At 42.8% G+C, this 13,151-nt stretch overlaps 1 protein-coding gene across 1 annotated transcript; it reads left to right on the plus strand.

Moving 5' to 3' along the window:
- The first annotated feature begins 203 nt into the window (after positions 1–203).
- sdhaf3 (succinate dehydrogenase complex assembly factor 3) lies at positions 204–5,674 on the plus strand. Its single transcript, XM_040189481.2, has 2 exons — positions 204–489; positions 4,959–5,674. The coding sequence occupies exons 1-2, from the start codon at positions 313–315 to the stop codon at positions 5,154–5,156; spliced, it is 375 nt and encodes a 124-aa protein (XP_040045415.2). The 5' UTR covers positions 204–312; the 3' UTR covers positions 5,157–5,674.
- Positions 5,675–13,151: the final 7,477 nt, after the last annotated feature.

The raw sequence follows: 13,151 nt of genomic DNA on the forward strand, positions 1-13,151 counted from the left end.
ATATATATATATATATATATATACATACACATATACATATGTGTGTATACATATATGTATATGTGTATATATATACATACATATATGTATATATATACACATATATATTATATTCAGGTGGTGCTGCTCCAGGTGAATCACCTGAGAGATGTGTGGAGAAATGCTCCAGTCCAGTAGGTGGCGGTCACCGCGCCTGCTACCCAGAAGAAGTTCATTTCCGGGATAAACAAGGACATGCGTGTGTTAAATAAGTCTCCTTGTGACTCTGGTGTCCTGTCTCTTATCTTAGCCGGTGTGTAGCGTACCACCACCATGGCGGCCTCGGCTCACGTCTCCAGCGTCCGGTCCCTGTACAAGCGCATTCTGGTCCTGCACCGTTTCCTGCCGATAGACTTGAGAGCCCTCGGAGACCAGTATGTGAAAGACGAGTTCAGGAGACACAAAGGCGCATCAGCCGAAGAGGCGAAGGGCTTCATGTCGGAGTGGAAGGTAAATAAACACTATATACTCGGCCTACAATGTGAGTTCCGGTCCCTTTCCCCTGTACAATGAACCCGCATATCTCGGTGCGGAGGAAGGGAGCTCTTTGGGCGGCCTCTGCCGGCTTGTGCCTCGCGGTGTGATGGCCCTCCTTCGCCACGTGATGGCAGAGCAGGGCCAGTAAGCTGGAGGGCCACGCCGCGCGAGGTAAACGTCTAGTTGGGTCATATATCCACTCCTACATTGGACCTGGGAGTTTAGTGTTTTAAATCTTCACTTTCAAATCTGGCACAGGGGGCGTGGTATCAATTGAGAGGGGCGTGGTATCATGACTGACAGAAGGCTGAAAACGTTCCTCAACCGCGTTGCCTTCATGAAACATAGGCATTGTGACAATTATATATCAACACTTCAACATCACGCACCATATTCACATATTTAGTTGTGTCAACCTCCAGCTGCTTTCATATTTCCAACCTTGATAAACACAACCTTTCAAACAGTTTTGCCCGAAGTGATGCACGTTGCGAATGTTTAATCCAAACAAAACACATTATGATAGCGGCCTCCAACCAATTCAATGACTTTGGGCCACGAGAATAAGTCCAGGTAGGCCCTTCATAGATAAGATCAGGAGCCCTGATGTCTAAACTAATGTTACAGGCGCCGGCCAGAGTAGTCATTTATAATCTACTGAATACTACTTGTGTTGCCTGACTGAGCTCAGTAGTGTAACACACTCAGAATTTAGAGGAAGAGACTTATTTTAATTCTTATTCTGATGCAAAGACTTTCCATTCTTCCTCTAATCATTTTTACTGCGTATAACTATTTTAGTACATTAATTAACGCAGGCCTAATCTGATGTAAACGTCGACCAGCCTGGCACCATCCTCGGACCTACCAGGATTCATGTGCTGATGAGGAATCTGTATATCTCCAGTATACCTCCAGTTCCCAAAATAATCAGCAGAGTGAGCCAGGTCCCCTTTTTTATATCCCTACAGGGGAGAGCTAATGTTTTACTGCACAATTGCGTGCTGCTGGGGGATGGAAAATCTGCCATCTGCAGCCAATTTATCTAATGAAGTAGATGAGATTGCAGATGGGTTCCGGAGAGTTCCGTTTGTCATCGCCGTAAGTGAGAATCCACCAGGGAGGAGTCTCTTTCATTAGGCCTCGCTGTATCAGTATGCATTGTTTACAACCTAGAGACCATTTGCTTCCGTTCCAATCGGGGACGAGTGGCTTTCCTCATATTTACACACTCATCAATAGTAAACAGTCCCAGGCAAAACTTTGTTTTGAATAATTAAACAATTGTTTATATTACATTGGTAAGCTGGCTTACCCACTGTTGGTATAGAAGGATGAATCTAGGAGCATACATTAAGAATATCAAAATATATTTTATTAAAAAACAAAAAAAATGATTGGTTAAAACTTTGTTCATCACATGTAAATCTACAAATAAATATGAATAGAATGTAACTTATGCAGTTCAACAGGAGAACAAAAATATGGATAAAATACATACTATACTTTTATAATACTTCTGCTCTCAACTGTCCGTCTTGTAAGTTGTAAATTGACTAACCTAATCAGTTCCATTGATATGTATTATATTAATTCATACTACCCGGGTAGGCCACAGCCGAGGGGGCTCTAACCCCCAACCTGGTCCCTTTGGCTGTAACTCCCCAACAGGTCCAGAAATGAATTCACTAGATATCTGCAAAGATAGCCCTCTGATCTGGGCTAAAGTCATGTACTGTAACCGAGGCACTAGAAATAACACCTAACCACCAGAGCCATTCAGGCTTCTGTCATTACAGAGTGCACAGGCCAGGAAGGATGCTAGTTTGGTTTAAATTGGGGGCAAATAAAATAATTTCCGTCAGCAGCATCCCCATTAGCTTTCACAAATCCAAGGTCGTTTCTTGGTGGGATCCAATCACAACAGCACATTAGTAACACACACATCTAATTCCCACATCCCAAATTGTATTATGTGATTACTAAAGCAGAGACCTAATAACACAAACTATGCCAGGAGTCCTCTTCTCCTCTGCGTCCATTCCATCAGCAGGAGGTGGTTTCCACTGTAGCTCTGCTTGAACGGACACGGAGCGAGGCTCACAATCAGATTACAGCCACTGAGTGTTCAGTGTGTAATCCATTTATTTCAGAGGCACCCATGGGAGTTCTCGGCTACTAATAAATCTGCTCCATTGTGCTGAAGAAGCTTTCCCCAAAGAGGAAGAGACTAGGGAGTAGTGTGAATAGGAAATGATTAGGACGTATTTGCAGAAAAACATCTGTAGCCACAGTTTGACCTACTGTGGTCTACTTCTTTCATTTGTATTGTTTAATTCCTGGTATCTACCAACCAACCGGTTCCTATAATTCACAACATCTAAATTCCCCAGAATTTCTCATAAATCCACTTCCACTTCTGGTTTTGTTTTGAATTTGTTGTCCAAAAAGAAAGAAGCACTCTAATAGTAAACAATAGAACAATAGAGTTTAGCTGATAAACAAATGGAGTATACCACATTATCTGGTAATCAATCAATGGGTAGCTCTTTATTCAAAATTTATAAATCCCTGTAAAGCTAAAGCAGCATCTTAATCTGTCGTATGAAGAGAACCGGATAGAGATCAGAAGGTTCCGCTCGTTTCAGTCCTGTTATTCACGCTTTATTCCCATGCACAGTTGCTTTCATGTCCCTTTTATTCAAACGTGGGATCTTCAAAACTGGTGTTTATTTCCCAAATTAGCTATGTATTGTGATGTAAAACAGCATGGTCCGTATGTCTCTCACGCACACACGACAATGACCTGCATTCATAATGACCTGCCGTTGGATTATGAATACCAGGCTTCACATTGATTTCCGTTAGTGGGTAAACATAATTGGTGGCGCTGTCACGTGACTGCATTGATCAGGCCGCTGATTGAACAGTTCTGAGCACATGGCTCTGGGCAGGTCCCAGGTAGTCCTGCACCCTGAGTTTCAACTTCGCAGATCAATAGAAATGAAAGAAAACCGCCATTGTTGGCCGATACGTGAGTGGCGTGAGGTCCATGACCACCACGGTTTACCGCAGTGTCGGCGCCACTGTCCAGAGTAACTTTCAGCCCTTTATTCTTCTGGGGGCGATTAGCGGGGAAAATACATTCAACCAGGTCTAAGGCTAAAGCCAGCCCTGCCTGTTCCACCTCGCCAGAGAGAGCTCGATCTTCTTTAGAAGGTAACAATAATGTGACGTGTTAACAGTTTTTCAAATGGGTGTGAGGTTCTAAACAAAGAGAAAAATTACCCCTTTAGAGCAAACAATGGCCCCGACATGCGCATGCCGAAAGAAGACACTTGGACTTTTACCCCATCGCCTCCCTTTTTAGGATTTCTCAGATTTGCTTTTAATAAAAACCAATGTGCCGATGTGACCAGTGTATTTTACATGGCAGACTCCTGCTAATCCTATGGATCCAAGAAAGAACATTCATTTACTGAAAAGACTTTCCCAGTGCTTGAACTATGAGTGAGTGTGTCAAACGGTTGGCGTGTTCATTTAAGCTGCCTTGGGGAGGATATTTCCCCTTTGGCAAATATTCAACATAATGAGATTACGTGCAGGAAGAAGGCTCTCAGAGGAACAGCTCCTTATTGCTCAGCAGGGAACAAGTTCCCAACGCCCAAGACGCCGCGTGTACATTCACACACGGTTCATAGCATAGGGAGCGGAGAGCTGCATGTAGCACAAAACTATGTAGTGATAAACATTCATCTTGGTGCCCATCGCAGGGGACTCATTGACTGATACAAAAATCAGTCATAAAGCTGCCAACGATCTCTGTGGATGTTCGAAGCAGAGATAACTGAGGTTTACGTGTTTGGGTCCTGTACCTTTTTTGAAGTTATTGTTGTGGTCACGTTTACCAATCCACCAATAAGGGATATTATCTAGAATAATTGACCCAGCTATTTAGAAGATACATATTTATGTACAGTATACATGCTTTTTTTTAAATAAAAATGAGACCGTATGAATCATTCAGGAAGAGTTAACAGATTTAATTTCTTCTCCTCAGTTACCAGCCTTTTATATTAGATTCACTGCTGTAAGTAGAATCCAATTATCAGAGCATTCATACTCCTTTGTGTTGCTCAAAGGTGAACCACAGATATAACTAAGTTGGAACGTCTTGTCAAGAAAAGAATAAAAACTAGAAATGATCCCTGTTGTCCTTTAAACCCTTTTGCATAATTGTCCCCCTTATGAGTTTGTATCCCTATTGTTGAACGCACTTTCTGTCGCTTTGGATAAAAGCGTCAGCTAAATGTAATAATAATGTTATATACTGCAAAATGAGTGGGCATATTATACGCTTATTGGATGAGCTAAGCATTAAATAAATGTTAAAGTGGAGATGGGGTGGAAGACCTGGTACTAAACACTGTGCCTCTCCGCAGAACTACAAGGACACGCTGCAGACTCAGGTGCTGGAGTCAGCAGGGGGACAGAAGCGCTCTGTGAAGTTCGGCGCCAACCTGTCTGACGGGACACTCGGCAGCTTCCAGGAGGACCAGATAGGCCAACTGTACGAACTCATGCTGGAGTCCACCAAATCCAGCAGACAGTTTGACATTCAGGAGGACGGCGGCAAGTGATCAGCGGACTGTGGACAAAATACAGATGGTGCTATGATGCATTAACACATCACCTATGAATGCTTCAGATGAGAAGTGGCGCTTAAAACGCCCCGTAAAGGCATTTAAGAACATTTGATTACATTAAAGTGCTGTGTAATAGCTCCTCCTTCCTGTGCTTGTCTGTAAAAGCTGCGTTAAGATGGCACTAATCAGTTTCCGTTGTCGTTTTCCTTTTGCATGAATACCAAAGTGCGTTTGTTTCCAGTAAAATAGATCTCACAGCGATGCTTCTTTCAGCCTCAGCGCTGGTGCCGCCATTGTTGGAGTGAGGCCCTCCTTATCCACATGGAACTATGAGCACATGAATCCATGAGGTGGGAGGCCAGTGCAAACCCTCTTCTCTTCTCATAGACATTGCTTTGCTGTTTCCAGCATGAGCAGGAGATCTGGGGTCCGATATTTAGAAGGCCTCATTTAAATTCACATTTTGAATAGTGACAAATAAAGGCAAAATGGTTTCTTTCTGGGTGCAAAAAGAAGTCTGATTGTGTAGAAGTCTGAGAAAAGGACTCTAGCTCCTATACATCTTGCAAACATCAGTTTATGGTCTCAATCTCTCTCTCTCCGTGCAGCATGGTGTTCATTTACACCGTGCAATGAATGGATCAGGTCCTACATCCAGGACATGGTCAAACCCGACATCTCAACCCGCGCACTCCGCTCTGCATCTGCAAAACTGCTTGCTCCTCCCTCAGTGACAGCAAAACACTCGACTAGATCGCGACTGTTTGCTGTCCTTGCTCCGAAATAGTCGAATGAGGCTCTGATGACATCAGGACCGCAGAGAGCCTTTACATCTTCCGCTGCAAATTAAAGACACACCTCTTCAGACTGTACTTAAAACTTGTAGCTCTTAAATTGTACTTATAATGGTTCTTATCTGTAGCAAGTTGTAAATCGGCTTATTTAATGAAATTGCACTTTCTTGTTATTTTGAGTTTGTATCCTTATGGTTGAAATGCACTTATTGTAAGTCGATTTGGATAAAAGCGCTAAATGACATGTGATAGTAATATAATTTAGGAAACTATGGTCTCCTTAAAATAACAGATCACAAAGCAGGGTGTGCTTCACGGCCCACTGTGATTGACAGGTCCTTGTACTGTCGCTGGGTTTTTACATGAGGACGCTCCCTTTGCAGTCGACCTCGGCTGGGTCCTTCAAAAACGGCAAAGGCTGAAATGGGACGGTCTGGCCTACGGAGGGACTTACGTCATCAGCTTTGCCGTTGCCTAGAAACCTGCCGGGCTGTAAAAAATGTCTAAAATGCAGATAGAGAGGGTAATCTTATTTCATTTTGGAAGATATGCTTTGAAGCTGGAACATGATATATTTGAGGCTTAGAGAAGAACATTTTCCGGTCATTTTAAATTCAATTCGGTTAAGCCATGTACTTTTAGCTAAAAGGAATATTGAAAGCATAAGGCGGAGGTAAATCAATATAGTCCAGACAACAGCAGCCAACACATTTATTAAGTGTTTTAACTGCTGGCACTAATTAGGGGATTGGATGGGGAGGAGCCAGCCTGAGGAATGCATTCATAACCCCACACATAGCATTCGCGTTAGTTGTAGCCGCTAATGTTTTAATATTTACAAATGAAGGAACGGAGCACAGTACAGGGCGACTGTGGGTGAGTGGGGAGCTCGGTCGTCCTCCAATCTGAGGGTTGTCGGTTCGATCCCAGGCTCTGCTAACCTGCATGTCACTGTGTATGGTTCTCCTGTCATCAGTGTATGAATGGGTGAATGATGTCATGTAGTGTTAAAGCGCTTTCAGTGGTCAGAAGACTAGAAAAGCGCTATACAAGTACAGTCCTTTTAGCATTTACAGCGGGCTGGTCTGAGGTCAGCACAGCAGAGAACCGCGCTGCGCTGACCCGTGTTTTATTACATACCAACATGATTTATATAGTGTTCCCACATCTGTATTCAGGTCATTAATGAGGGAACATCACAACATTATGATATCCGACTGAATAAATCATCGGACATGAGACATTTTTAGAGATAGTCAAGCATAACAGAATTTTCCTCTCTTTTGTTTTTGTTTTCAACTTTAATGAGATTGGTACAATTATCTGTGTGTAATTGGAACGAGGATTTAGGACATCAATGCCCTAGTTAGCATAGCTTAATTGTAACTTGTTGATGCTTTTTATACTGTGTAGCCTTTTCCCCAAGACCACTATATGCAACGTGTGATGAAGAGGTTGTCGATTTACTTTCTTGTTTTTGTCTTAAAGGGTCATCAGCCACAAAGGTTATGAGCCACTGATCAAAACCACCTGAAATGTTGACTAAAAGTGATGGTCACAGCTACAAAGATAATACCACGCCTGTATTCCACTGGAATTTCCCTCTGAGTCGTGCACGTATTTAGCATTGTATATTTTCAACATTGATGGACGGTTGAAAAAAACGTCAGTCGTATTCCGGCGGTCCAGTGGTCTCGGTGGTCACAGCCAGGGATCCATCAGTATTCCTTCACAATACAACATGGTTGTGCCTTAACGTGTTCTCAACCTGAAGGGGACAGAAATCAATACCCCAAAATAGCTTCATCTACAGCTCTCTGAGAGCTGAATTTGCAGAAAAATCCTGACGAATCAATTTAGAAAACAGAGGTGCTATTGACCCCATCGGGGAACAACTCGGGAAGAGGCAGAAATGGAGGAGATCCGGGACTTACATCAGAATGCCCCTAAGTCGACTGAGGGTAAGACACAACATGCTCAATTATTTCTTTGCAGATGAAAAGTGTCCTTAAAATATGCATTTTGAAGAGGACCAACGATCGGTATCTCTTTGGCCTCACTGCCCAACACATGTTAATACTTGAAGCAGCATTAATAGATTCTCCAATCTCCGTCCTCCAATCAGAGGGTAAACCCAAAATTAGAGATTGAAACGTTGTTGCAGTGTTTAGGGCATTTTACCATCTGCAGTTTGTTTGTTCCGATTCAGGATTAATATGATACAATGTTGCAGTTGCCCCTTTGTTTTTTTTTTTGTTGACACTGCAAGATTTTACTGGCATCTAAATATTAGATAACAATACCACGCATGAGCAAACCTTTCTTTTATCTGTCCAATTTTATTGCAAGTATTAAATATGCCCTGTTTCTTTCTTTTTTTATTGGGGGGATTGGGGTTGCATGAACGAGGTCGGGATGTGGAATGGGGTGGGTGGCCTAAAAACTTTGGGAACCGCTGGTCTAGTGCATTAAATAAGATGTAGAAATATTGTAATTAAAAAGGAAAACAGCGTATCATATGGCCGGCAGGGTTATCTAAAGAGGACCAGATCCACAGCTGGCAGCTACTGATGAATCAATTATTATTGCCCAACACTGTCTGCTGTTAGTGTGAAATTAGTGTTGAAGAACAAACACTCCTGATGGCAGGCAATACGGACAAAGAGACTTATTGAATTCCGTGCAACAGTAATCCAAGCAAAGAGTTTCTGTCCTGTTATGGAGTTGATTTAAGGTTTGTCTCACAATAACACTCGGCTAATGGGTTGTATATCTGCATTAATACGTGATGACGCTATTCGCAGAAAGCTTGGACGCCCTTCTCGCAAAATAATCTGACTTCATTTGCGTTCTTTAAGAAATCATTACTGTAGTTATTATTTTATTCTTTAATGTCTTTTTCAAAAAACTGTCAATTGATTACTGTAAAAATAAATTTTCATTTGAATACTGTAATATTGGACCCACTTTAAAGAACATCTCGTAAGCCCATTTTACCACAAGTTGATATGGTTCTTTGGGGTCTTAATGACATTTCTGTAACATCATTTGGTCAAAATACTACAAGGATCATTTTATCCAGCTAAAATTAATAAGATGATTGATGTCAGGCTATCTTGGTTCCTCAAAGGCTGATCGGCGCTCTAACCGTCTCGTTGAACCAGATGTCAGTCATCAGGATAATCGCGCGTGCGCGTCTTACGTTAGATGACAGAAGAGTCGATCACCAAAACCAGGATTTTTTAACAGTACAACGGCAAATACAACTTAAATATTTTTTTTTTTCTCCGCTGACGCGCAGGAGATGATTATGAACGCATATGAGGAGATAATGTGTATTTGAATCATTTCTGTCGGATGAATCTTCCACGTTGTTTATTCTGTACATTCATCACAGTCTCAAAACCCACTCATCGGCACTGGATAAACTGCAAAAAAACGTTTAAAGACAAAAAGGAAGAAATCTTATAACAAACACAATACAATAGATGTCATTTGTGCGCAATGAACAACGTAAAAGATGTACAATACTTTCTATCCATATCACAGAAATTATTGAAATTGATTGGATCTTGAATTTATGTCTGCACACTTTTTTCCCTTTTCTGCTGTAACCCTGTACGTTTCCCTCCTGCAGGACAAATAAAGGACTATCTTTACTTTCCTTATTATCTGACTAACATTCACACCCTTCACACATTCTTAGTAACAAATACAGCAGCTATTATAAGTGTCTTGCCCAAGAACACATCGACATGCAGGCTTAGGGAGCCGGGGATCAACCCACCCATCGTCTGATTCTTCATATGTGAAGGTGTCTTGTTTAGTTCACTCAGACATCTTGTCTGAGTGACCATATGTCACGGTTTATGGTTCACAAAACTGGTGTAAAATTTAAAATATTGGTCCAAACTAACATTGCCCTACTTATAGTGTGTACTCATATTTAGTATTGATATATACCAATATTGTTCAGCCACCTGGCATTATATTGTGTGTATATATATATATATACACACAATATAATGCCATATATATATATATATATATATACAGTTCATCCCGGAAAGTATTCACAGCTCTTCACTTTTTCCACATTTTCCACATTTTGTTATGTTACAGCCCTATTCCAAAATGGATTAAATTCATTATTTTCCTCAACATTCTACATACAACATCCCATAATGACAAAGTGAAAACTGTTTTTTGCTAATTTTTGCAAATCTGTTAATAATGAACGAAAACATAACATGTACATAAGTATTCACAGCCTTTGCCATGACACCCAAAATTTAGCTCAGGTGCATCCTGTTTCCACTGATCATCCTTGAGATGTTTCTACAACTTGATTGGTGTCCACCTGTGCTAAATTCAGTTGACTGGACATGATTGAGAAAGGCACACACCTGTCTATATAAGGTATCACAGTTGACAGTGCATATCAGAGCATAAACCAAGCCATGAAGTCCAAGGAATTATCTGTAGACCTCCGAGACAGAATTGTATCAAGGCACAGCACAGTGGCCTCCATCATCCGGAAATGGAAGAAGTTTGGAACCACCAGGACTCTTCCTAGAGTTGGCCGCCCAGCCAGACTGAGCGATCGGGGGAAAAGGGCCTTAGTCAGGGAGGTGACCAGGAAACCGATGGTCACTCTGACAGAGCTCCAGCGTTGTTCTGTGAAGAGAGGAGAACCTTCCAGAAGGACAACCATCTCTGCATCCATCCATCCATCCATCCATTTTCAACCGCTTATCCGGGGTCGGGTCGCGGGGGCAACAGCTCCAGCAGGGGACCCCAAACTTCCCTTTCCCGGGCCACATCTACCAGCTCTGACTGGGGGATCCCAAGGTGTTCCCAGGCCAGTGCAGAGATATAATCCCTCCACCTAGTCCTGGGTCTTCACCGGGGCCTCTTCCCAGCTGGCCGTGCCTGGAACACCTCCCTAGGGAGACGCCCAGGGGGCATCCTCAGCAGATGCCCAAACCACCTCAACTGGCTCCTTTCGACGCAAAGGAGTAGCGGCTCTACTCCGAGCTCCTCGCGAATGGCTGAGCTTCTCACCCTATCCCTAAGGGAGACGCCAGCCACTCTCCTGAGGAAACCCATTTCGGCCGCTTGTACCCGTGACCTAGTTCTTTCGGTCATGACCCATCCTTCATGACCATAGGTGAGGGTAGGAATGAAGATTGACCGGTAGATCGAGAGCTTTGCCTTCCGGCTCAGCTTTCTTTTCGTCACAACGGTGCGGTAAAGCGAGTGCAACACCGCCCCCGCTGCTCCGATTCTCTGGCCAAACTCACACTCCATCTTCCCCTCACTCGTGAACAAGACCCCGAGGTACTTGAACTCCTTCACTTGGGGTAAGGACACATTCCCTACCTGGAGTAGGCAATCCATCGGTTTCCTGCCATCTCTGCAGCCCTCCACAAATCAGGCCTGTTTGGTAGAGTGGCCAGACAGAAGCCACTCCTCAGTAAAAAGCACATGACAGCCCGCCTGAAGGACTTTCAGACCATGAGAAACCAAATTCTCTGGTCTGATGAAACAAAGATTGAACTCTTTGGCCTGAATGCCAAGCGGCATGTCTGGAGGAAACCAGGCACTGCTAATCACCTGGCCAATACCATCCCTACAGTGAAGCATGGTGGTGGCAGCATCATGCTGTGGGGATGTTTTTCAGCGGGAGGAACTGGGAGACTAGTCAGGATTGAGGGAAAGATGAATGCAGCAATGTACAGAGACATCCTCGATGAAAACATGCTCCAAAGCCCTCTGGACCTCAGACTGGGGCGACGGTTCATCTTCCAACAGGACAACGACCCGAAGCATACAGCCAAGATAACAAAGGAGTGGCTTCGGGACAACTCTGTGAATGTCCTTGAGTGGCCCAGCCAGAGCCCTGACTCGAACCCGATTGAACATCTCTTGAGAGATCTGAAAATGGCTGTGCACCGACGCTCCCCATCCAACCTGATGGAACTTGAGAGGTTCTGCAAAGAAGAAGGGGAGAAACTGCCCAGAAATGGGTGTGCCACGCTTGTGGAATCATACCCAAGAAGACTTGAGGCTGTAATTGCTGCCAAAGGTGAAAGTATTGAGCAAAGGCTGTGAATACTTATGTACATGTTATGTTTTCGTTCTTTATTTTTAACAGATTTGCAAAAAAGTTTTCACTTTGTCATTATGGGTTGTTGTGAAATAATGAATTTAATTAATTTTGGAATAAGGCTGTAACATAACAAAATGTGGAAAAAGTGAAGCGCTGTGAATACTTCCCGGATGCACTGTGTATATGTATGTATGTATATATATATATATATATATATATATATTAGCGCTGTAATATAATGTATATCACTCAAATGGGCCATACCCTATACTGAATAAGTTTGGTACTTAAGGATGTACTTAAGTATTTCTCAACCTATTTTTAATTAAGTCAAAGATCCTCCTCTGCCGCTGCATGAAGTATGAAGAATGAAGAACATCTTCATTTCTTGCTTTCTCTCATAAAACAGCATATTGCTTTCAGAGAGGGGAGGGAAACCTGTGATTAACACATCAATTAGCGTGTTTAGTGTCAGTGAGGATCAGAGGTCGGTGTGCCAGCCCCGTCCTTCAGAGTCACTGGGAAGCTGCCCAAATAGAAGAAAAAAGGCTTCATCCGAGAAATGTCATCACGCTATGATAACTACTATGGACAAACACCCTTATACACGATACAGATACGATAACATGATTTCAAGGATTAACCTGTTGACGATGATCCAGATCAAATGTAGCTGGATGATGCGACTACTTTGATTACAATGGTCTCAAAACAGGTTTGGTCCATGTTTCCCCAGAAGGACTTGCCCTGTTTTACCAACATACTCTGGCTATTCAATTAAGAATATACAAATATTTGGCTTCAATTTTTACTTTTGGCTTTAAACTTCCACTGCTGTCAAATTCTGATTTCTCACTCTCTCTGTACACAGGGAGGCAGCGCAGCCTCCATGGAGGCTTTGAATAAAGAGGAATGAAAAGAATTTTCGTCCTGGTCGTGGAACAACGGACCAGCGCTTCACTCTTTCAAGCTCCCTGCTGGAGCTGTTGCCCCCGCGACCCGACCCCGGATAAGCGGTTGAAAATGGATGGATGGATGGAAAAGAATGTCACCGCCCTTTTGAAGAAAATTCAGAATTTAACT

This window comes from Gasterosteus aculeatus, chromosome 10 (genome assembly GCF_964276395.1).
Source record: "Gasterosteus aculeatus chromosome 10, fGasAcu3.hap1.1, whole genome shotgun sequence".
Lineage (NCBI taxonomy): Eukaryota > Metazoa > Chordata > Actinopteri > Perciformes > Gasterosteidae > Gasterosteus > Gasterosteus aculeatus.